Source organism: Chamaea fasciata, unplaced genomic scaffold (genome assembly GCF_029207755.1).
Source record: "Chamaea fasciata isolate MVZ Bird 193981 ecotype frontalis unplaced genomic scaffold, bChaFas1.0.hap1 SCAF_7, whole genome shotgun sequence".
NCBI classification, from domain to species: domain Eukaryota; kingdom Metazoa; phylum Chordata; class Aves; order Passeriformes; family Sylviidae; genus Chamaea; species Chamaea fasciata.
In genome coordinates, this window is record NW_027094092.1 from 62,176,541 (window position 1) to 62,201,061 (window position 24,521).

Sequence of the window (24,521 nt, forward strand, 5' to 3'; positions counted from 1 at the left end):
CCCTGTACAGAAATAAATCCCTTTATTTATATATCCCATTGTGTCCCGTGTCCAATGTATCCAGAGCCCACAGCCGGCGAAAGAGAAAAGCGCGGGGTTCATTATCCCCACTGCCCGGCCCTGAGACGACAAATCCTGCACCACCGCCTGTGGGGGTACAAAAACACGTGTTTCTCACAAACAGCACTGCACCGCTGCGCGCAGGATTCTCCTGCACTTCTCCACGTAAAGTGCAGCGCTGATGTGACCGTGTGGCTCTTCGCGAGCAATCCAGGGACGGCTGCCGGAGCCTCTGAAGGGAAGCACGGATGGGCTGGAGCGGCTCTTCCCCGGCCGCGCTGGTGGCAGTGAGGGGAGCCAGCCCCGCACTGCCCGGCACAGCTGGCCCGCTTCAGCCCCGCACTGGCCCGGTTCAGCCCCGCACTGGCCCCGTTCAGCCCCGCACTGGCCCCGTTCAGCCCCGCACTGGCCCCGTTCAGCCCCGCACTGGCCCGCTTCAGCCCCGCACTGGCCCCGTTCAGCCCCGCACCGGCCCCGTTCAGCCCCGCACTGGCCCCGTTCAGCCCCGCACTGGCCCGGTTCAGCCCCGCACCGGCCCCGTTCAGCCCCGCACCGGCCCCGTTCAGCCCCGCACTGGCCCCGTTCAGCCCCGCAGGCTCTCCCCGCCCAGCCCGGGGCTGTCTCGGCGCAGCCCAGCCCGGCTCCGGGGGCTCTCCCTCAGGCAGCGCCCGTGCGCCCGGCTCCGGCGGCGCCGCCGCGGCTTCCCCTGCGGGGACGGCGGTTTCACCTCGCCGTCTCCAGAAGCTCCTCCAGGCTCTTGCTGATGTGCGGCGGCTGGGCGGCGGCGTGGGCCAGCAGGCCGGGGCCCATCTGCGCCCACAGGGCGTGCGCCAGGCCGGCCGCGGCCGTGCGGGGCCCGGGCACCGGGGCGCCGCCCGCGGAGCTGCCCAGCAGGTGCCAGAGCACGGGCAGCACCTTCTGCTCCACGGCACACGGCCTCCGCGGGTACAGCTCCGGCACCAGCTCTGCGGGGAAAACAGCCACGTCAGCACCCATTTCAACACGCATCTCAATATTCATTCCATTACAGTTGAGATGGGATCCCCGGCTTTGAGTGGGGTACAGCTCTGGCACCAGCTCTGTCAGGAGAAAACAACCATTTCAATTACAATTTATATGGGATCCTCAGGTTTGGCAGGGGTACAGCTCTGGCACCAGCTCTGTCAGGAGAAAATATTAATTTCAATTACAATTTCAGTGGGATCCCCAGCTTTGACAAGGGCACAGCTCTGGCACCATCTCTGCAATAAAATATTCATTTCAGTTACAGTTTAGATGGGATCCCCAGCTTTGACAAGGGCACAGCTCTGGCACCATCTCTGCAATAAAATATTCATTTCAGTTACAGTTTAGATGGGATCCCCAGCTTTGACAAGGGCACAGCTCTGGCACCATCTCTGCAATAAAATATTCATTTCAGTTACAGTTTAGATGGGATCCCCAGCTTTGACAAGGGCACAGCTCTGGCACCATCTCTGCAATAAAATATTCATTTCAGTTACAGTTTAGATGGGATCCCCAGCTTTGACAAGGGTACAGCTCTGGCATCAGCTCTGGAAGGCAGCAGGCCGGGATCAGGATAAAATATTCATTTAAATTACAATTTTGAGGTGGTCCCCACCTTTGTGAGAGAGGTTCAAAAGCACTTAAACCATCTCCTCAAACTGCTGCCATACACAAGGGTTTGCCGTTGCAACATCATCAGCTCCCATAAAAAATCCCAGATTTTCCCACAACCACTCCTTTTATCCCAGGGGTTTACACAGGAGCACCAGTGCTGCTGAGAATTACATTTTACATTTACTATTTCATTAAGCTAAAAAAAACCCTAAAAGAACTAAAGGGGATTTTAGGTTGTTTTTTTTTTTTTTTCAGTTAGGATTCTCATAAGGATTTTACTGCTCACAGTGCAAGGTCTGGTATTTCCAATTTTTCCTCTATCTCACAAATAAGCAGGAGACATTTTAGAAAAAAACAGCCTTATACTTGTAAATATAGAATCATAGAATTATGGAATATCCTGAGCTGGAAGGGACTCATAAGGATCATGAGTCCAACTCCCGGCCCTGCACACATTTGTATTTATAATATGTATAAAAAATAAATATATGTGTTTACAGGATGAAATATTTTCCCTGGCTGGACAATTAAACCACAGAATCATTTTGGTGGGAATAGATTCTCAAGCATGAATTTGGTGTTTCGTTACCAAATGTTTCCCTCTCTGCCAGAACCGCCTCTTCTGATACATAATACAAACCACTTCAAAAAAATCCCAGCAAGAGAGGGACTGTTTAAAGGCTGTTTAACACCTTCAGAAAGCATCAATTTAGGGATATTTCAAGAACAGCCTGTCCATTGTGTTGTTGAGTTCCATTTCACACAGAACTGCTCTGAAAGCCAGCCAAGGAAATGTTTGCTTCAAGCATACTGGCAGTAAAGACATTCCTTGTTCATTTAAAACATGGAAATTCAGCCGTTTTCAGGGAATTCCTGGCTGGGCTGGAATTCCCAGAGCAGCTGTGGCTGCCCCTGGATCCCTGGAAGTGCTCAAGGCCAGGTTGGAGCAGCCAGGGACAGTGGCAGGGGTGGCACTGGGTGGGATTTAAGGTCCCTCCCAACCCAAACCAGTCTGGGTTCCTGACAAGAGCATGAGGGAATGAGCACTGCGAGAGGGAATGCAGTGCCATGGTAAAATTATTATATGCTTAAGGTATTCATAAATGTTGATCCTTAAGGTATTTTTAAATATATGAGGTATTTGAATTGAAATTAAATCCTTAATGTATTTGTAAATACATTTATAAATCCCAGGTATTTATAGATCTTCCATCTGACTCTATGATACCAATCCTGTGTTTTGTCAGCAATAGCTCCGATTTCCATTAAAGAGCTGAGCTGTGACAACAGCTGCACAACCTCCTGAGACAGAAGGGAAGGTACAGACCCACCTCCTCCTTGCAATTAATTCCCCTAATGAAGGGAACCCAAGCAAACAAACAAGCAAAGGGAAACGGCACTTTACCAGCCAGCTTTTCTGTCAGGTCCTGCTTTGCTTTTCCACTCAGGAACTGGGCTTTTGTGCAGAAGGGCTGCAGGAGCAGGGAGGTGTCTAAAGGCAAAGAGCAAAACACGTTAAATTCTTAAAGTATCTGGAGATAAACCCAATATGGGAAAAGGTAAATTAGAAAATGCTGTGGAAAACCAACCAAAGCATTACTGAGCAATATCAAGGTGATCTGTGTGGTGAGAATAAACCCAATTATTTCGAATAAACCCAATTATTTCGAATTAACCCAATTATTTTTACACAGTGTAGCAACTCTGTGAAACTCTCAGAAAGAGTAACACTTTCCATTTACAACTTCATGACCACAATTAAAACCGTTCCAAATTAAGAGAGAGCAAATCGCTTACCTAAGTGTTGACACAGAGCCTGGATAACGTTTGTGGCAGCTGTGTAAATCCCTGGATTTTTGGAGTTGAGGTTGTTGTCCACGATGGCAGGAATTAACATGTTGATCACGGGTGATAAATGGTCTTTGAGCAGCGGGATCATCTTGTGCATGGCCTCCAAAGCCACCTGGTTCACTTTGCTGTTGGAGTCGTGCAAGCGAGGCTTGAAAGCATCGAAGATCTGGAAAAGCATCCAAGCAGCACTCAGGGAATTGGGAATCAATGCCTGAGGGGCAGAGCTCATTACCTGCTTTATTGTTACACTCTAATTGTCCACCTCGGCAAATGACGGCTCTGCTGCCTTCTCCAGGGGTTGGGAACAGATATTCTGCAAGGTCCCTTCCAACCCAAACCACTCTGGGATTCCGGGACATGCAAATCCCTGGGATCATTTTTGGAGCAAGTCAAGCAACATTTGCTATTTTAACCCCCTGCAGCATCAATCTGATCTGAACTCCTGCCGTGCAATGGACTCCAGGCACAGTAACTCACCGTGACTCAGATTTCCTACAAGCCTAAAAATCAGGATTTTTAGGGAGACATGGCTCTGTTCAGCACAGGGAATGTCAGAAAGGTTTCAGTTTGGATGCCAGGGGGTTCCACAGCGGAATTCCATCATTCCACACAAAGATATGACACTGTTGGAGGACAACTTTGGATTTCCTTTCCTTGCATCTATCTTTAATTCACAGCTGCTGGATGTTTCTTCCTCCTACAGAACCTCCTTTCCTATTGGACAAGATCCTCATCCTGAGCTTTAGCACAATAAATTTAGCATAATTCTTTCCTCACCTCCTCCCACACAAAAACTTGTAACTCTACTTCAGAGAGAGTTTTACAGCCCGTCATTAATCCTTTCTGCTTTTTTCACAACTCTTCCATATTTTGGTGTTTACCCAAGAGCGGCATGGAGAACAGCACACGGGACTGCAGGAATCATGGAATCACAGACTGGTTTGGATGGGAAGGGATGTTAAAGCCCATCGCTTTCCACTATCCCAGGGTGCTTCAAGCCTCATCCAACCTGGCTTTAGACACTTCCAGAGTTGGGACAGACACAACTTCTCAGGGCCGTAGTTCAAAAGTGCCCTGAGTGAAAAATTCCACGTCTCCTCCTGTCCCCTTCCTTCCCTCCCTTAGTGCCTCACACAGACCCCGCTGCTCCTCAGTGCTGTCAATCATCCTTCCTACAAGAAGGAGCCTCTCAGAAAACTCCAAAATCCCTTTGAATCCCAGCTTTTCCTGGAGTTACCCTGACGATGTTGGCCAGCACCAGGCCCGGGCTGCTCTCGGTGTCCAGCAGCAGCTGCCGCACGCCGCTGATGCGCTCCCGGAAATCTTTGGCGTTCAGTAACCCCACGATGTCCCTGACATAGTCCTCGCTCTCCAGGGCGCTGCGAGGAGCTGCTGCCCTCCGTGGGGCTTCCTGGGCTTCTGTGCTGTCCCTGTGGGGAAGGAAATGTTGTTCCATGAGCCAAACTGGAACAGCCTTTAAACTGTAGCTCTTAAACCACTAAACCAAGTCACCACCTGCAGGAATTCCTTGGACACCTCCAGGGATGGGCACTCCAAACCTCCCTGGCCACTGCCAAGGCCTGAGCACCCTTTCCATGGGGAAATTCCTGCTGCTGTCCACCCTGAGCCTCCCCTGGCCCAGCCTGAGGCCGTTCCCTCCCCTGGGCTCATCCCACACATTCTCTTTCCCATCTAAGGACAAGTATCAGAAAGTTTCACCTTAAACATGGTGAATTAAAAAGAAATCACTTCATAGTAACTGTTGTTCCCAAAGTCTTACATCCATTCTGCTCCAAATGCAGCTGGTTTTGTGAGCAGGAACAATTGGGAACTGCCCTTACATCAATGTGTCACAACCCACTCAAAACTTACTGCAGTTTAATTCTTTATTCCCAGAGTACTTTAGAGGCTGACCCCGGGTGTTACCCCAGCAACACTTCCATGCTGAGGTGAAAACCCAACAGCTCTTCCTAGAATATTTAGAAACAAATTTCCCGTGGCACCTGATCTCATTAGAGAATCATGGAAAGAAGTATAAAGCCTGTGGAATCACCTCTCTGTCCAGGTTAAGTATTTCCAGACCATCCAGGCAGAGTCATTACCTCACTCCTAATTCCTGAACACGAGGCTTGGATGGGGAATGGAATAAGCAATCAAAATTTATCAATAAAGGCAGAATCACTTATTATTTTGACGGTGGACGATGTGTTAAAAAAATCTGGTCCTGAAGACACACTGCACTCAGAGCTCTCTGAACTCTGTGTTCTTGGATGCAGTTTTTTTCCTTGCTTTAAATTTGGGGCTGCTTCTTTTTCAGTTCACTGAATCACAAACCATGGAATGGGTTGGAAGGGACCTTAAATCCCACCCAGTGCAGCCTGGGACAGTGGGAGGCACTGAATGGGCTGAAGGGTTCCTTCCAACCATTCCATGACTCTGTGACCCCAAAGTGTGAATTGCAGGTGGTTTGTGTGCTGTGTGTATTTCAGACATGGTCAACGGGCAAATTAACTTCAAAATGAACAAAGCCACTTCAATATAACCAGTCACTCTTATCTAAGAGTTCCTCTGGAACAGGTCAAGACTTTCCTCTTCCTTCAGGGATGTTTAATTTTCCCAGCCCTGTGTTTCTGTGCTCCCTCCTTGGCCAGCTTCCTCACAGGATAAGCCCTGGAGCTCATTACCTGTCCAGGATGATGGGAGCATCTCTGCAAGTCGAGGACGACCTCAAATGTCCAACATTTCCAGTCTGGGAACGCCTTCCTTTGGCTGAGGGTGTATCCAAGGGCATCTCCCCCAGGCCCTGCACAAAGGTACAGCAGGAATTCATGGAACCACGGGGAACTAACATGGATGCAGTGCCGGAATTGTGTACACCCAGCAGCCCCCAGGACACCTCCACCTGCCCCAGGGGTTACACAAGACCTTCCCCCACACACCTTCTCTCGCAGGCTGCCAACAGTTTCCTTAATGTAAGGCAAATCCTTGGCTGGCACAAACTTCTCCAGGCTTTTCTCCAGGTCAGGGTGAGCCATCATGGTGAAGAGCATCTTCCGCCCGTAGAACCTGCAGGGAGAGCACCAGGACATGCAGGAACAGGGACTGCCTTTGTCACTGGGTCACTGCAGCTGTGGGATTCCAGAATGGAAAGGTGCAGGGAGACTGTGTCCAGGGAAGGGGCTGGAGAATTCCTGAGGGAGCTGGGCAAGGGGCAGAGCCTGGAGAAAAGGAGGCTCAGGGGGGACCTGGTGGCTCTGCACAAGTCCCTGCCAGGAGGGGACAGCCGGGGGGGTCGGGCTCTGCTCCCAGGGAACAGGGACAGGAGGAGAGGGAACGGCCTCGGGCTGGGCCAGGGGAGGCTCAGGGTGGACAGCAGCAGGAATTTCCCCATGGAAAGGGCGCTCAGGCCTTGGGAGTGGCCAGGGAGGTTTGGAGTGCCCAGTCACTGTTAGTGGAGGTCTTTTCCAACCTCAGTGATCCCATGACTCCAAGATTGCTGTTGACATGAGTAACCAGACCCCTTTCCATGCTCCCCCAGAGGATGTGCTCGAGGATCATTACCTAATCAATTGACCAAATTAATGAGAACAGCCTTCCACTTCTGCTGGCTTTAACTAGAGTGGTCCAGCCTTGTCAGCCAGAGACATGGCTCAGATCCAAGTGTGGATCCCAGAGCCAGCATTCCCTGTGTGGCTGCATCTCGTCCGTGCCCAGCACAGCACGTCCTGTGAGCCCCTCTCCTCCTCCCTGCAGCCAGCGTGTGCAGGAGGTGTCCAGGTGATTCCTGCCACAGGCATTATCCTAACAGACCTGCCAGTGCTGGGATTACCTTAAATCCCATCCCCTTCCACCTCTGCCATGGGCAGGGACACCCTCCACCAGCCCAGGCTGCTCCAGGCCTCATCCAACCCTTAGTGATCCCCAAGGTCTTTTCCATCCTAAATGATCCTGTCACAGGATCACAGAATTTCTAGGTTGGAAGAGACCTTCAAGATCATCGCGTCCAACCCAGCCCTGACACCTCAACTAGATCATGGCATCGAGTGCCACATCCAGGGACGGTGACTCCACCACCTCCCTGGGCAGCCCATTCCAATCCTTTATCACTCTTTCCATGAAAAACTTTTTCCTGCCATCCAACGTGTATTTCCCTTGTCACAGCTTGAGGCTGCGTCGTCTCCTGGACAAAGAGACCAACAAGCCCCACCTGGCTCCGACCACCTTTCTGAGAAGCTGCAGAGAGAGGGAAGGAACGCTCCCTGAAGGGATGCTCACCGCGTTTGCTGGGAGCTGTCCTGGGCAAACCTGGCAAGGGCGGGCAGCAGGCGCTCGGCCGCGGGCTTGGCTCCGGCCAGGACGCGCTCGGCGCCCATGCGCTCCACGATGTCCCCCAGGTGCTGGGCTGTGCATCTCCTCACGGCCGAGTGCAGGTGGCTGGGGAGGCAAAGGAGGCCTGAGGGACAGCCCCTGCACGGGGCTGCTCACAGCACACACCCACCCTGCCAAAACAAGCCTTGCCATCCCTTGGGCTCATCCCAAGCTCATCCCGTTCTCACCCCGCCATGGGCAGGGACTCCTTCCACTACAGGCAGGGAGGTTTTGGGATTTCAGTTCTAGCTTTCCTTCAAGCCATTTTATTTAACAAAGCATATGACTGTTCTTTCAATGAGCTCTACGAGAAAGCAGTCCCTGCGCTCAGAGACACATCCTGGGCACTTGATACCGCTGTAAAATGGACTAAAGCAGGGTTCAAGCGACTTCTAAAGATCCTGCAGGAGTCTCGCGCTCCCTGCTCTGTACAAAATAAACACCTGTGCTGACAGAAAGGAGAGAACAGCCAGAATCAGCTTTCAAACTCGTGCAGCAAACGATCCTTTTATCTAAATCCTGCTGCCCCTGCTGATCCCGCTTGTGTTCAGGAACAAAATCCTGCAGACTCGAAGGTCTCCAGTTTTGTATTTGGATTAAAAATGCTACGTTGAGGACAATTTGTAACTCCCGCTGTACTTTCAAGGGGGAAACAAGAATTGTGAGGCTGAGAGGCCTCACTCCATGAAGCAAACAAGCCCCCGCTCATGGGAACAGCTGGAAAACATATTTGTGCACACAACACTTCAGAGTCCAACACAGGTAAGAAACAGGATTTTAAAATTCCCGAGGGAAAATCACTCTCAGCTCTACCCCTGCAATCATGCTCTTGGATCATGACTCTACTCACAGACTCCCAGACTGGTTTGGGCTGGGAAGGGACTTTAAAGCTCATTCTGTTCCAACCCCTGCCACGGGCAGGGACACCTCCCCCTGGAATTATTCTTGTTGGTAAAGTCAACCCCAGCTTTGGAGCTGATGAGGAATCAGTATTTCTGCCTAGTCAGGGTTGCGTGGATTAAAGTCATGACCACAGCAGGCTTGAAAGGAGCTGAGCAGAAACCAGGTGCATTTTAAGAGGTCTCATGAATTATAAGTGAGACCATAATTGAAGGATTATGTTGTGGGGAATTTAAGCAACTCAGCCCAATTTAGAGGGAACATCCCTTGTGGAATGGCAGTTGTGTCAAACAGCCCTTTGCACTTCCTACTGAGAGACAAACTTCCCCTTTGAAGGGTGATTCCATATTCCTGGTCACAGCCTCTGGAGCCGCCCTGTGCTCCAGGAGCTTTCCTGAAGCCAGGCCTAGCAAAGCTACACCTTTGGCCATGTCCTGATGGGTTATCCATTAAAAACATCCTGTACTCCACGAGTTCAGAAAGTCTGAGCTGTGAGCAGATCAATCTGTGCCCAAAAGCTGTATCCAGCTCAGTTCTGATGCCTTGAGATGGCAGAAAACCTCTACAAAGTGACAAACTGGAGAGGGCAAATCCCTACAGAAAACCCCTCAGCAGGTGAGTCTGAATGTGCCAGGGGAGGTGGGGAGGTGTGACAGAGACAGCTCTCACCAGCAGGGCCAAGAAGGGAGAACCCAAACAGGCATTTCCCCTTGGATGCTGAATGAAAGCCATGGGCAGCTCCTGCCTGCTGCTCCTAAATTCACAAAATCATGGACTCAGCCTGGTTTGGGTCGGGAGGGACCATAAATCCATGGGCAGGGACATCTTCCACTATCCCAGGTTGTTCCAAGCCCTGTCCAGCCTGGCCTTGGACACTTCCAGGGATGGGGCATCCATCCCAAATCAGTTTGAATCCCAATAATTCATAAAAACCAGAAATCCCAAGGCCGATTTTTGCCTTTCAGTTTAAAGAGCAGGAAACTGCAGCAGAGCTGTCAGGAGACAGAATCCATGGACCCCACAACAACCAGCTCGCCAGGAAACAAAAGAGAACGTTTTGAATCAAGACTAAACCCTGAGGATTTGGAGCTGTGCAGGGAAATCTGTGGAGAGATTTTGAAGGGAGCACCTGAAATGTGTCACGAAGGGAAATGGAGCCTGGGAAATGTCACCAAGGGGTGGCAGAGAAGAGAGGAAGCACCAGGGAGTGCACCCAGCTCAGATGGGGTGAGCAGGGAATGAGGATGGAAAAGGAAAACAGACTGAACAGGGAAAGAAGGGAATTAAGTCCAAAAAAAACCGAATAGCCACCAGCACTGAGAAGGAAATTAAAATGCAGACACAAAGGCTCAGCCTAGAGAGGAGGAATCAAGCAAGACAGATGCAGCGAGAGAACTGTAAGTTATAAATCAGGTTTTTAAATAAAGACGGGTGCTGACAACTGGCCAAGGCAGGAACTGACTGCAGAGCAAAGGAGGAAAAGACAGAACGTTATGTCAGCTTTACCAGGCAAAGCAAACCAGCAGCTGCCCAAGAATATACAGCAACAGCAAATAAAATCACTGAAGTGGTGCGAAACAGCCAGAAAATACACCAAGCTCCAAAACCAACAGCCAACCTCCTACACAGTGCAGAGAAAGGAAGAGAGGGGCTTGAGTTCAATTTATGCCAACAAACATTGCTCTGGGTAGAGGTTTAGCACAGCTGACCTGCTGATTTTCAAATTTCTGTCCACTGTACTCTGATTTGATGTTAAAAAGCCTACATTTGATAAATTTACTCTATTCACAGTATTCTTTATAAAGTCTTTATAGCAATTACCTTTGCCCTCCATTTATAAGAGAACAAAGTGCACGTGCTGGAGTCACATTATTAACCATGGCCTTCAGTGCCTTGTCTACCTCTTCCCTTATAAAAGTGTTGGATTCCCCAGCTTTGTGCAAAAGGACTTTTACTGCAATATCTAGTTCTTGATCCATGCTCTTTTTCAGGTGGGTGAACAAATCCCCTAAACAGACCACAGCAGCTCGAGAAACACCTGAGCGTAAATTCTTGACCTGCACACAGGGAAAAACCCAAAAAACAATGAATAATGTTTAGCAGAGAGACTTGAAAACCAAGATTCACGTTCGCCCTTTGTCATTTTTTTAAGTAACATTACAAGCAACTGAGAAACACATTTCTAACTCAATTCACAGCGGGTGAGAATTAAAAATACACGCTCATAAAAACGTTACCAAGTTCGAGAATCTACATTTTTCCTCAGCCTCTGAGTCTCAAATCATCCTTGAGACTGCCCAGCTGAGGACAACTCACCGGAGGTGAGCATCAATCACTTCAGAGAGCTATTAAAATACATAAATACACACAGAGAGCCAGTGGAATATTCTGAGAGGAGAATTTAACCTCTTGAGCCACAGCCAGAGTTGTTTCGTGGAGCTTTGCAGTCAGAATGGGGGCGTGGTAGGCAGACAAGCACCTGACAAAGTTCAGACCTTCGATTTTCTTCTCCCTGTGTGGAAAAAAACAAAACAAAACAAAAAAACAAAACCACAACAATATTTCAATTCCATCCACTTGGGAAAGCTGCCTTGAAATATTCAGCTGTGGAATTTTAAGGAATCAAACAGCAAATGAATTAGATAGCAAAAGAAAGCAATGAGAAATAATCCCAGAATGGTTTGGGAGCAGAGGGACCTTAAATCCCATCCATGTCCAGCCTGGCCTTGGACACTTCCAGGGATCCAGGGGCAGCCACAGCTGCTCTGAGCGCCCTGTGCCAGGGCCTGCCCACCCTGCCAGCCCAGAAATAACGCAGGAGACTCTTTCCAGGTAAATCTATCTTTTCCTGTGGGGCTGTTACAGCACAGAGCAGTGTCCCACAGCTCTGCTCCCAGCGGGCACCAGGGGCAATAGAAGGATCTGTTTCCTTCCCCAAACTGAAGGCAGCAGCTCTGTAAACACACGCCAAGTCAGGAAGCACCAAAGAGCTGCTTTTATTCCACACAGAGCACCAAGGATGAGCTGCTGATTCCTCAGGGAGCACCAGGAAGGTGTTGGTGGGGCCGCTCCAGCCCTTCAGCTCAGACCCCCCAAGTCTCTGAAGGCCCAGTTCCCAGCCCTAATTTACAAAGCTCATTTAATCTCAACCCTGACTGAACTCTCGTGTTTTTCTCCTCCCTCATTCACTATTTTTGATGTTACTCCCCTTTCGCTGCGTTTCACTGAATCAGGATTTTAAAGAGTTTCTAGCCAAGGGTTAGAAGCGATTTATATTGATCAGGATGCAAGTTAGATAAACAAAGGATAGGTTAACAATTATCAGATGCTTAAGCTAGAGCTGATTGTTGTATTGCTTGCCACGATGAGCTCCTTCTACTTTTGTTTGTAGAAGGAAATGGAATAGATGAACCGTTAGAAGAACAGATAGAAACCAGCAGAACCATGACCAACAGCTGGACTTTACATTAATCCATCGTGAAGAAGACAGTGGATTGTGCCAGCAACGAGAAGGTAGAGAGGTCACTGTGATGAAGACATTCCTCTGACTTCATCTTTCAAGACCACTGGCCCGATTCAAGAGAAGAATTGTACCCATGACAATGGGAAATGTAGATTTCGAGTCTGGACTTGGGTGTTTATTATTTCACGTCCATTTACAGCCTCACGAGCTGGGAGCTCTAACTGGCAAGTCAGAGCAATGAGGTAAAATGGAGAGCTGCTAACTCTTCCCCAGGTTATTGAAGAGATAATCCCCCAATAAGGAGGTGACACCTGTATTATTGATATTTCTGACCCAATAATGACCACCCAAGGCTGCAATGGGGACATTTTCACCCAATTACAGAAAACCACCCAAACCTACGGAGAAGAAGGAAGAAGAATGTGATGAAGGACTTAAACAACGCCCAAAATCCTCCATCTTGACTCACATATATTACTGTGTACTAAAATCTTAAATCCAAGTTTTCCACCCTGTGATATCACACACTTCTATTCGAACCACGCACCCACAGCCCCAGTGCCATCACTCACTAAGAGCTCAAGTCAGATGTGGTGCCTGCCTGAGGGTCAGCACCCCTCAGCTCAGAAAGCCTGGAATTCTCAGCCTCCAGAGCTCCAACACACATGAAGGACTCATTTTAGTACACAGCAGGGAGGGGAGGTGCTGGGGTTGTGCATATTTATTGCATGTAAGACTTGGGAAATAAAAAGAGGGCAAAGAACCTTGCACGGTGCTGTCACAGCTCTAGGAGGTGACTCCTGTGCAGCATCTTAATCAATGTTATAAATACATATTATAAAGTTGGCTTTTTGCAAATATTAAAATGAATACTGTATGTATAACATTGGGAAACTTTCCTGTGTTAATATAGTTTCTTTTATTTCTGCTACTAATGAAACTTAGGAATAAGTGGTGTGATAAATATATATATGTTTCTTAGGCTATGGCATGATACTAAAGTAAAGATTCCTTTTGTTCATATAACACCTAAACTGGAGGATGAAGAAAATCCCTTCCCACACTCCTAAATTATCTTATCCAGATGAAGACAGTGATGGCCAGAGCTCCAGGGAAGGAATTTATTGAACCTCTGCTATCAGAGAATGTGAGACAGAATGGAGGCACTCGCAGATTGATCTGCAAGATAAAATGGTTGGGGAGGGAGCTGAAACTGAACAGAGAAATTCAAACTCAAGGGGAATGTTTGAATCATGCAGGTGAATTTATGAATATGCAACAAGCTGGTGCTTTTTAGGAAGGAGCCTTTTTGTCAGTGGTGTGCTCTTGGCTGAATGCCAAATCACCAGGGTGAGACTCTGCTTTATTTCTGCTTATTAAATTCTTATTTTTAAAAGAAATACCGAGAAAGTGAACCTCGTTTTTCACATAAACATCCCACTGTCTAACTTGAACTAGTTCGAGAGTCTTTGTGATTGTTGCCCTGATCTTTTCCAGCCTTCTAACGTTTGCATTTTTGTTCTGTAGAGTTTCTCCCAGATGTAAATGAAGTTTACATTCCTCTCTAAAAGAGAGACAATTAATAAACCTCTACTGTGACCAGCGGAGTTAAAAAACCAACAACCTTCATCCTCCAGTCATTGTCCAAAATCTATATAAACCAACATAAAAAAAATAAACTTCTCTCTTTTCACCCTGCCAACCTGACTGTGCCAGCGCCGTTCTTTTGTCTCCTATAACAACGTGTGATCACGTTTTAAAGGTTCATCGCAGAGAACTCTCCCCGTGCACGCACCAGTCGTGGTCAGCCAGCAGTGCCAGTGCCTCAGCCAGGGCAGAGTCTGGCCTGGGGAAGGGCTGCAGCTCGGCAGGGTCCAGCACCTCGGGGCTCTGTGTCACCGGCGCCTCGCGGCAGCGGCCCCGCGCCTCCTCCGCCGCCACACCTGCGGAAAAACGGATCAAACGCCGACCTTTTAGGAAAGTTTCTGTCCTGGGGTGACTTTCTGCTGCTTGTGTCCCCAGTCCTCTGTTCTGTGTGTGCTGGATGTTGGGTTCTGTGCCTTTCACACTGGCGCTGAGAGCCAAGCAGGGAAAGAAGTAGTGCAGGGTTTGTTTTGAAAACACAGTTCGCTCCTCTGCATTTGTTTTTCCCCGGACTCTCTGTGTTTGTCAGAGGCACGGACAGCAGCAGGACTGAGATCTTTTTTAGCTTTTAGTTAGTTTAGCTAGCTGAGGCAGAGAAGTTCCCTGGACTGGGTTTTTTTTTCCTTTTTTTTGGGACTGTTTAACCCTGCTCTGGACGGAAAACCCAGAGGAGCAGCAGGAGCTGCACCTGCCCCCACCGGGGCTTGGACCTCGGGAGGACGGATAAAGGACTGAGAGAGAGAGCTGAGCTACACCCACAGCAAGGACTGTCTCAATTTCCCATCTCCCTCCAGAACCAGAGGCTTCACTGGGTCATATTATCCATTCTTTGTGCTTGTGGGCATTCTGTTTGTTAAACAAATAGTTTTTCCCACTTCTCTCCAAGGAAGTTCTTTTCCCAAACCAGCTGGGGGCTGTTTGGGTTCGCTCTCCAGAGGAACCCCATTCAGAGGTTTCCTCCCAAATCTGCCCTAAACCAGGACATTTAATAAGGTGTTACTAGTACACATTATGTGATTGGCTTTTTGCAAATATTAAAATGAATGTTATATGTATAATATTTGACAACTTTGCTGTATTAATATAGTTTCTTTTATTTCTGCTTGCTATTAACAAAACTGAGACATGGTGGTGTGATGAATATATTTGTTTCTTAGGCTATAACATGATATTAAAATAAAAATTGCTTTTGTCAGTATAACCCAGGGAATGGAAAGATAATTGGAAACCTCCCCTCACATTCCTGGATTAGTTTATGCAGCTGAAGATGGAGATGACCAAAGCTCAAGGGGAGGAATTTATTGAACCTCTGTTATCTGGGAGTGTGAGACTTCATGGAGCCACTGGAGAATCGATTTACAGGATGGAATTTTGGGGGCGGGGAAGCTGAAATTAAGCAGAAACATCCAAACTCGAGAGGAATGTTTGAATCATGCATGAGAGTTTATGAATATGCAACAAGTTGACGCTTTTAAGGAATGAGTTTTGTCAGCAAATTGTGCTTTTTGGCTGAATGCCAGGCACCCAGCCCTACCATTTGGCTTTATTCTGTCTCCTAATTCTCTCTTTTTATTATTATTATTATTAAACTTATGAATTTTTTGTAAATTTTACTAAGAAAGTGAACCTCGTTTTTCACATAAGGGAACAAAATAAGAGACAAATGTCCAGTGCTGGGGTGCTCCTGGAAACAGTCAAAGAAGACCATTAGGTATTTAGATTTATTTTATTGATTTGTTTGGGTTTGTTTGGTTTGTTTGGGTTTTTTTTTAAGGGATAGATTGGAATGGGGAGAGGGGAAAACTTTCCTGTGTTCTGTAGGTAAATAAATCAGGCTTCACTGCACTTTAAAGCACAGAATGGAATTTTCTTTTAATTTATACAGGTTTGCCATCCATATAGCAAAATATTTATATATAAATATATATATTTATACAGGTGCTGCTCCTCTGTTGGGCAGTTGTACCTGGATTTTCTTGTTTCTTTTATTTTCTAAGGAAATTGATTTTCCTTCTTTCTCTCTGAATATAAATTCACTTTTGCAAACAACCTTCACTTTGAAGAGTCCCAAACACAAAGGCAGTGGTTGTTCAATGTAAAAACAGAGGCACAGTGTGCTAATAACATCATAAACCTTGAGGAGACACTTGAGAAATTCTGGCCACCTTCGAGCACCATCAGCAGGAGCTTCTACTCTTAACATTTTTCTCCTGCTTATTTTAAAGGCAATTCAGAGCCAAAATGTGCCCAGAAAAAGGGGTTTGGGGACTCAAGTTTGCTGTTAATGCATGGTGTCATTTCAGATCCTGATCAAACTAAACCCCTCTGTTGTTCCATGAATCTCCCCTAAGAGATTCTAGATGAAAAAACGATCAGCTGAATCGCCAGTGAGGAGTTCAATCCCCTCCAGCCCCACAGTCCTGATCTTCCACAGCACCTCAGGACTGCCCACTGCACAAATAAATTGTGTTTTGAAACTGTCCCACTCCACCTGCCCAAACGCTTTAAGAGTTCCCTGTCCCAGCTTACCAGAATCTAGGAAGGATGAACACTTTGACCTCTTCAAACTGGATGTCCTTTTCAGGGAAGGGTTCAAGGCCACGTTTTCTAAGGACAAAGATCCGTTTCTTGGCGACGTCAATAAATCCCCACAGAGATGAAACCCTAGGAAAGAAGGAGATGTCCAAAGTGCAATAAAACCCATCAGAACCGAGGTAAAACCCAGTACTACCAGCCCTAATTCCCATTTCAGCAGCACTGAACAGGGAATATTCACTTGAGACAAACCCTCATCCTCACTTTCTGCTGTGAGTTTCTCTGGTTCACTCATACTCAGTCTAATCCTTTCCCAAGGGAATTCTTCCTTCCCTTCCAAGTCTTTGCCTTCTTGCTGCTCTTTATGGTTGTGTCCTTTGTCTTCTTTCCTCCTCCTCCTCAGCTTCTCCTGAGCAGATTTTGACAAGGTCACTTTTATCTGCTAAAAGAAAAAAAAAAAAAAAATCCTGCAGAAGTTGCCCCAGAACTGATTGCCCAGTTCCTGGTCAAGGTCAGCAGGGGAAATCAGGATTTTCTCTCATCTGACCCTTCTCTCTCCTGTGTTTATGACACCTTTTGTGCCTCAGGAAAGCTCAGCAAATAACTTTAATCCAGTTTAATTTAAATTCAGTTTAATAAATTTAATCCACTTAACTCCTTTGAATTTGATCCCGCCAAGGGTTCCCATCTTCAGTGGAAATCAGAAAACCAAGACACTGTTAATCATTAACTTCAAGTTTTAGTATCCTTCAAATGTTACTTTAAAGGCTTGCAGGAGGAGTTTCATTTCCATGTTTGTTTTTTTTTTACCTTGTATCACACTTCACTCAGATAAATCTTGTAAATGGTATTTAACAAACAGCACCACTCCTGAGAAACCAGACTGTGGGCAAATATTCGGGAAGGCTTTTAAGAAAAGCTTCTGGTTTGAGCTGGATTAATTCAGATGGGGAAATTAAGAGCTGATCCAACCCAGCCAATCCCTTCTTCCACATCTGCAGGTGCTGTGGGAGTCAGGGAGGGCATTTCCCAGCTCCACTGCTTCCTGCAGCCCTTCTCTAGGGATTTCAGCATGGTGGGAAGCTCCTGGCACATCCATTTGCCATCCAGGTGGCACCAAAATGAAAATCAGGAGCAGCAGCTCGATGGTTTTGGCTGTTCCAATCAAACTCCTGGCTCCCCAAAGATGGAACCCTGGGCACTGAGAATTCCAGGGTTTCTGTGCTGACAGGCACTGACCCCCAGGCAAACACTGCATTGACCTGAGGCCGTGGAAAAGGCTCCCAAAATTGAGTGACAGCTCTGGGATTGTGGGTGTGGGGTTTGGATAGAAGGGTGTGGTGTCACAGGGGGGAAAACTCAGAGTTGAAGGGTTTAGAATACAGTAATATAGATATAAAGCAAGATGGAGGATTTAGGGCAGAGGCTGAGTCCTTTTTCACCTTCCTCTCCATGGTCTGGGTGGGGTTTTGTAATTGGGTAGAAAAACCCACATTGCGGGCCAGGGGTGGTTGGTTATTGGGTTAAAAGTCAAAATAATTCAGGTGTCATCTCACAATTGGTCAGTTTATCGTTAAAAGGCCTTGGAAAGAAAGAGATAGAGGCCATTTTCTACTTTGTTAGCCAGAACTCACAGCTCGTGAGACTGTGACATAGACAAGAATTAATAAACATCTGAGTCTGAACACAAAACAACGTCTCTTGAGCATTTAATGCAGACTCTGACAGGAAAAGCAGGCGAAAAGGCAACAGCCCAACACAGAGATTGGATCCCCTCCCACAGCAGCAGGACGAGACAGCAGCAGGCTGTGCAGTTCTTACCTGTCCTTCACTCCCTGCATGGCAATGGGAGCGGGGAGCCCTGTTCTGCTGGCAGCTTCTCCCTGGGGCTGGCTCTGCTCCCTCCCCGGCACCCTGGGCATCCCCGCTGGCCACACAGGGCAGGGACTGGCTGGGGGCTGGGCCAGGAGGGCCCCCAAAAACACCTGGAGGGCAGAGCACGGGGTCACAGAGCTGCTTTGGGACGGAGGGACATCAAACCATCTCATTCCAGGGCTGCCATGACTGGAACGTCTACCCAGCACCACTTTCAAACATAATGCCGTGTGCTCCCATCAAACTGGGCGTTGTGAACAATCCCAAACATCGGAGAGATCTTTTTGTTCTTTTCCCCACCCTACAAAGGCACATTTACCCTCAGTTTGTAACTCAAGGAGACACAGGGGATGATCTGGGGTCTGTAGTACCTTTACCAACAACAGCAACGTCCTCAGATGTGAAACCCAGCTCGCTGTTGGGTGCAGAACCAGGCACTGACTCTGCAGGGCCTGAAAGCACAAAGAGCACTCACTGCAAATCAGGTTGGCTGTGCTCTGGGATGCGTTTCACCCTCCCAAAATGTCAGCCCACATCTGAACTGATCCCTTTGCCGAAGCAGGGCACTGGCAGGTTGCTGAAGCCAACAGGATCTGCTGAATATCCACATGAAGGATGTGCACACCCCACTGACACGAGCCTGGAGCCAGGCTGGGGGAGAGGAGAAGCTCCAGGGAGAGCTCAGAGCCCTGCCAGGGCCTGAAGGGGCTCCAGGAGAGGGGCTGGGGACAAGGGATGGAGGGACAGCCTGTGGACACAGCTCCTTTCCTCCATCCAGCGGAACCAAAACTGATTAAACACAAATAATCCGTTTCAGGGAGCTGTACTGCCCTGGGGGGGGTGGTGAAACACACCAGCAGCACAAGCTCAATTCCCACAGGGAATGAACGAGCTGTTTGCCAGCCTGGAACTCCTCACCTGAGCACCCTCAAATCCCAGTGTGGCCCCAACGCAGCTGGAAGTCCCCTTGGTTCAGTGCTGAGGGCTCACTGCCCAGGTGACAACAGCCACACCAGGGGGCACTCGGGGCCCCCAGGTGACAACTGACAGGCACATACCTGTGCTGGCGTGACGCTCTGCCCCCTCTGCGTCTCTGGGCCGTGCTGGAGATGCTTTTGCGGGGTGGGATTTGCTGCCAAGTGCTGGAAAAGTGTCTGACCTGTTGAGATAAACGCATTTTATAGGCGCTGTCCTCCACAACAATCAAAAACAACAACGGATTGCAGCTTCTCCACGGAAAAAAAACTATTTCCAGTATTCCCACCAAGGTTCCCAGTGAGCAGAAATGGAATTCAGTGGGAATTATTTGATGAGCAGGTCCATTGTGAAGAACACCCTAAAGAAAACCCTTATGAGGAAACCTTACACCAGGACTAAATTTGGGATACACCCATAAAAGAAGGAATTGTTTGGCTGAGGATTGATGATGCTGGTTCCAACCTGGCCAAGGAGAGGGACCAAATCCTCCTGCCACTTGCAGGGATGAGCTGTTCCCAGCTCAGAGACATTCCCCAGGAAAATGCTCTTATCCACAAGGACAACTTGTAAATTATTTGAAATTTCAGATGGTTCTGTGGATATGGAAGATGATGGAACCCAACCAAAGACTCCTTTAAGCTCCAAGGGCAGGCCCGTGCTCCAGGAATGTCCCCAGTTCCTGGATCCATCACCTGTGGCAGTTTATCAGCACATCAACCAAACCCTTCCCAAAGCAAACACACCCAAACCCCCATTCCTGGTGCCCAGGCCCGGATTTTGTGAGCAGACAATGCCACCTTGTGCCAGTGCTCACAAACCCCCTGGCACCCTTCTGAGCATTCCAACGCCTCCAGCGTCACCTGGGATGGACTCTGTCACTCCTCCCAATTCAGGGTGACTGCCACATGTCCCCTTCTCCTCCTGGCTGGTTCAGAGCCCCTCTGGCTGAGGAGCCAGTAAAATATCAGGCCCTGGCTAATGGACATGGCAATGTCGTACAGAGCACGGCTCAGGCCAAACCAGCACTCCCAGGGCTCCACAGCTTGGATTTCTGAAGGATTCCAGCGTTTCAAGGTGGGATTTTAAAAGGTTGTTTCCAAAAAAATGTGATTCAGCAGCAATGCACACGGAGAAGGGACGTGAATAGAAATTAGTTCTGAGCTGCACAGCTGAAAACCTTCTGTTTGTGAATCATCCCAGGCTCCTCCTGCCCCAAAGCCCTCTCCTTTTCATGCTGCCTGTTTTGCTCTCTGTTGTTATGTGGAAGGCTCCCTGCTCATGGCAGGGATGGAATGAGGTGATTTTTCAGGTCCCTTCCAACCCAAACCACTCTGGGATTCTGTGAGTCTACAAAAGATGCTTTTAGTACACACAGAAGTATCTTCAGAGCAGAGCTACAAAGAGCTTCGTCATGGGCTCTGAGAGCAGAGGAGGAGATTTTGGACCGGAAAATCCGCAAAATTCCTCAAAACTCTTTTTATTTCATTAAACAATCGTTTATGCTGCTCATAACCAACTGGGTTGTTGCCCTTTACAATCAGAGCAGCATTTCTCACCACCCACTTTCTACTCAGAAGAGCTCAGGGATGGCATTTTAAATTCCCAGTTATCTCTCAGGAACAAATGGAACCAGCTCTTGATCCACAACAAGAAACATCTGCGTTGTCTTCCTCCTTCCAACAGACCCAATTCAATTTCCAGGCTGTAATAACCCAAACTCATCCTTCCTCTTCACTCTTGTCCCTGTCCAGCTCTGCTCATGTTCCTGCTGTGCCAGACAAAGTCTTTATCAAATATTCCCTGCCCCTGGCGCTCCCTCCCTGCCCTGACCTACTGCAGCTTCGTGTTGGAAGCCAAAAAAAAAAAAAAATAGAATAATGTCATTAAGCAGCTCCTGTCTTTTTAGAGAGGAACGTAATTCACATAGAAAACTCGGGCTGTGAAGCAAGGCAGCGCTATATAAAACATCCCCCAGCTAATATCACGATTTAACTGAGGCTGTGCGGGGCATTTCCCGGCTGAGGTGACAGCGGGTGACACTCACATCACTCTCCTCCTGGGCGGCAGCGCGGCCGCGGGGGAGCCCGGCGATTCCTGGCTGGAAATGCCGCTCTCGCCGGTGGAGGCGGCGCCGGGGGAGCAGCCCTGGGATGGGCAATCGCCGGGAGATTCCAACCTCACCGCCGAGTCGGGGCTCTCCAGCTCGGCGATGCTGCTGCTCAGCTTGGCCCTCTTCTTGGCCGCGCTGCTGCGCAGCGACCTCAGGGAATTCTGCATCTGGACAGCGGGGGAAAACAAGTGACACGGGGCACTCATCGCACAGGGAACAAGCTTATTATTATTATTATTATTTTTTCAGTGAAATAAAATCTGTTTCTGAGGGTTCAGCTCAGTCCGCGGCCCTGCTGGGCAGTGGGATCACCACTCACACGGGTTTTGCGGGATTACAATGATCCCTCTCCTGGTTTTATTTCACAAGAGTAATTATCCTGGGAGGAAATGCAACTTCACAGCGGCGCTGTAGCCCAGCTTCCCTTCCCCAGATTCCTGCTAAAACACATCAACTGCTCCGTGGTTTTTAAAGAATAAAGGAGGGGTTTGATGGCTGCCAGCACACACAGCGGGACCTCAGGCTTTTCCCAGCAAATCTGCAAACAGAACCATGCAAATCCTAGAAAGAGAACCATGGAATGGCTTGGAAAGGACTTTTAGGATCATCTCATTCCAGTTCCCCATGGGCAGGGACACCTCCCACTGTCCCAGGCTGCTCCAAGCCCAATGTCCAACCTGGCCTTGGGCACTGCCAGGGATCCAGGGACAGCCATGGCAAATCTGGGAATTCAATCCAACCCCTCCCAGCCAGGAATTCCTAATTCCCAATATCCCATCTAAACCTCCTCTAAATCAAGCAATCAGTGCCCAGCAAGCAGAGAGATCCTACTCAAATGAGCAGGAAAATCTGTAATTATTGGAGTTTTATGCTGCAGCATTCCAACCCCCCCTCTTTTTGCAGAGTATTTTTCACGTTAGAAATTCTTCCTCTTGTTTAACACCTCAAGTTCCTTTCAGTGGGAACCAGGGGGATGGACGGCACAGACAGAAAGGCGAAGCCAGGGAGTCACAGACCGGTTTGGGACGGAAGTGACCTCCAAGTTCATCTTGGGGGACACCTTCCACCCAGCCCTAACACCTGCAGGGATGGCTGAGCCTGTTAAAAACGCATTTATCCCACTTCACCCACCTCTTCCTGGTCCTCAGGCTGCAGGTGCAGCTGAGCCAGCCCTGCTGCCAGCTCTGTGCCCTCGGGGGGCTCCCGGGGGCTGGGCAGCCTCGGGATGGGGGGCACGGGCCGGGCTCCCCGCAGCGTCCCCGGGGCCCTGCCCAGGGCAGCCCTCAGCGGCAGGGGGGGCTTCTCCAGCTGCAGGGAATGCTTCTCCACCTGCAGGGAATGCTTCTCCAGCTGCTTCTCCAGCTGCAGGGAATGCTTCTCTAGCTGCAGAGGGGGCTTGTCCATGTGCAAGGAATGCTTGTCCATGTGCAAGGAATGCTTCTCCAGCGGGCAGTCTCCTGTGGAACAGGCAAAAACTATCAGGGGCAGCGCCAGGAGAAACTTCACCTCTCACTTCTGTATCTACAAAACCCCCTCTGCCATGGACTGAGTGTTGAAAACATACTTGTGCAGGTTCATTTTGTTCCACTTTTAGTGCCTCCTTCCCTCAGGGAAATACAAGTGAGTGTTTCATGCATGTGCACAGCAGCACAGAATCCAAATAGCCTCAACGGGAAGGGACACACAGGGACCAGCCAAGTCCATGCACATGCCCTCAGTCCCTTCAGAAAGTAATTAGCTTTCTTCATTAAGAGAAAAACTCGACCCCAAACTTCATGGAAGCTGCTGTAACAAAAGTACTCCAAAGAACCAGAAAAAAATCAAAATGCATATGGAGACCATACGGGAAGTGATAAATACAATAACAATCAATAAATACAACAATAAGGCAACTGATAAATACATCTACAAGGCAGAGTCACATCCCAGGGGCAGGAAATTCCCAAAGCCCTCAGCTGGGAATTTTCGACACATGCGCAAAAGCATGGGTCTCAGTGAAGATGAGCTTTCAAACAGATTTCTTCAATCAGTGCGGAATTTTGTGTGGAAACTGTTCCTGTGTTTCAGAACCCCCCTGAGTTTTTAGGAAGCAGTTTCATCTAAATCTAGAGTATAGGTATTTTTTACCCAGGGGGTTGGAACTGGATGAGTTTTCAGGTCACTTCCAGCCCAAACCATTCCGGGATTCCACGATTCCAATGGAGAGGCAAAAAGGCAAAATGCACTGAGGAAAACCCTTTTCTTGCACACGGATTACTCAGGGTATGAACAGCAACAGGTATTTCCGTTCTGACTTTCCCTAAAAGGGGGTTTATTATTTATTTTGGGGGTTATTTTAGTTGGAAGACAAACCTGTCCCTGAGACATTAAGAAAAGCAGAGCTGTAGCATATTTTGCTTTATGACAAATCCAAAGGCTCCGCTTTTGAGGAGAAGCCTGCAGGGATGTGAGCAGTGAAGCCATAAGGAAATCAATCAATCAATCAATCAATCAATCCCTCCCATTCCCAACTGCACCTGAGGCACTGCCCAGTTCCCTCTCATCTACCACTGTGGGTTTTCTGCCCACTGAAAAAATCCCCCCAAAATCCCTTTGGATCATGCGGAGAACATTCCCACCTGGGCTGTCTCCTGGCTTTTGGCTGAGCAGCTGCTTCTGGGAGCCAGGCTTGGGCAGCCCCTCGAAGCTTTTGAGGGGCCAGGAGCTGGAGAGGCTCCTGGGATTCTCCTGGGACTTCCCTGCAGAGGCAGCAGGAGAGGAGAGGTGCTTGGGGCTGTTCCTGGGGGATGACAGGGGGAAGGAGGGCAGGATGAAGGTGCCCTGGCTGCCACTGGCACCTTGGAAGGACATGGTGGCTTCTGCCTGAGCGCAAAAACTTCTCTGGGTCTTGCTGGAAAAACTGAGGCTGGAACAAACTGAGCAAAGGAAAAGAGAACAGTGCTCGTGGGTAAGTGGGTTTTGTAATAAGAGTTGACAATGAAATAATACACCATGAGAATGATTTCCAGTGAAATAATGCAGCAGGAAAACGATTTCCAATGAAATAATCTATCGGGAGAATAATTTCCCATAAACGATGCACCACCAAGCAGTCAGAGCCTGAAGGTTTTGCCCAAG

General features: G+C 48.6%; 1 protein-coding gene across 4 annotated transcripts in view; it reads right to left on the bottom strand.

Annotated features, from left to right (window-relative positions):
* Window positions 1-5: 5 nt before the first annotated feature.
* TOGARAM1 (TOG array regulator of axonemal microtubules 1) overlaps window positions 6-24,521 on the bottom strand; it is a 31,816-nt gene continuing 7,300 nt past the window's right edge. The window contains exons 4-22 of one of the 4 annotated variants that reach the window (XM_066189197.1): window positions 24,242-24,319; window positions 24,023-24,142; window positions 22,536-22,861; window positions 21,339-21,571; window positions 19,375-19,475; window positions 18,688-18,768; window positions 18,263-18,426; window positions 16,706-16,883; window positions 16,436-16,570; window positions 14,058-14,205; window positions 11,206-11,311; window positions 10,621-10,856; window positions 7,807-7,965; window positions 6,471-6,597; window positions 6,216-6,334; window positions 4,769-4,961; window positions 3,478-3,697; window positions 3,086-3,172; window positions 6-1,025 (exon numbers count right to left, since the gene is read on the bottom strand). In XM_066189197.1, coding sequence (XP_066045294.1) covers window positions 784-1,025; window positions 3,086-3,172; window positions 3,478-3,697; window positions 4,769-4,961; window positions 6,216-6,334; window positions 6,471-6,597; window positions 7,807-7,965; window positions 10,621-10,856; window positions 11,206-11,311; window positions 14,058-14,205; window positions 16,436-16,570; window positions 16,706-16,883; window positions 18,263-18,426; window positions 18,688-18,768; window positions 19,375-19,475; window positions 21,339-21,571; window positions 22,536-22,861; window positions 24,023-24,142; window positions 24,242-24,319 — 3,053 coding nt within the window. In that variant the 3' untranslated portion in view covers window positions 6-783. Of the gene's footprint in view, window positions 1,026-3,085; window positions 3,173-3,477; window positions 3,698-4,768; window positions 4,962-6,215; window positions 6,335-6,470; window positions 6,598-7,806; window positions 7,966-10,620; window positions 10,857-11,205; window positions 11,312-14,057; window positions 14,206-16,435; window positions 16,571-16,705; window positions 16,884-18,262; window positions 18,427-18,687; window positions 18,769-19,374; window positions 19,476-21,338; window positions 21,572-22,535; window positions 22,862-24,022; window positions 24,320-24,521 lie in introns of all 4 variants that reach the window. The other 3 variants (XM_066189195.1, XM_066189194.1, XM_066189196.1) reach the window with 3 other exon arrangements.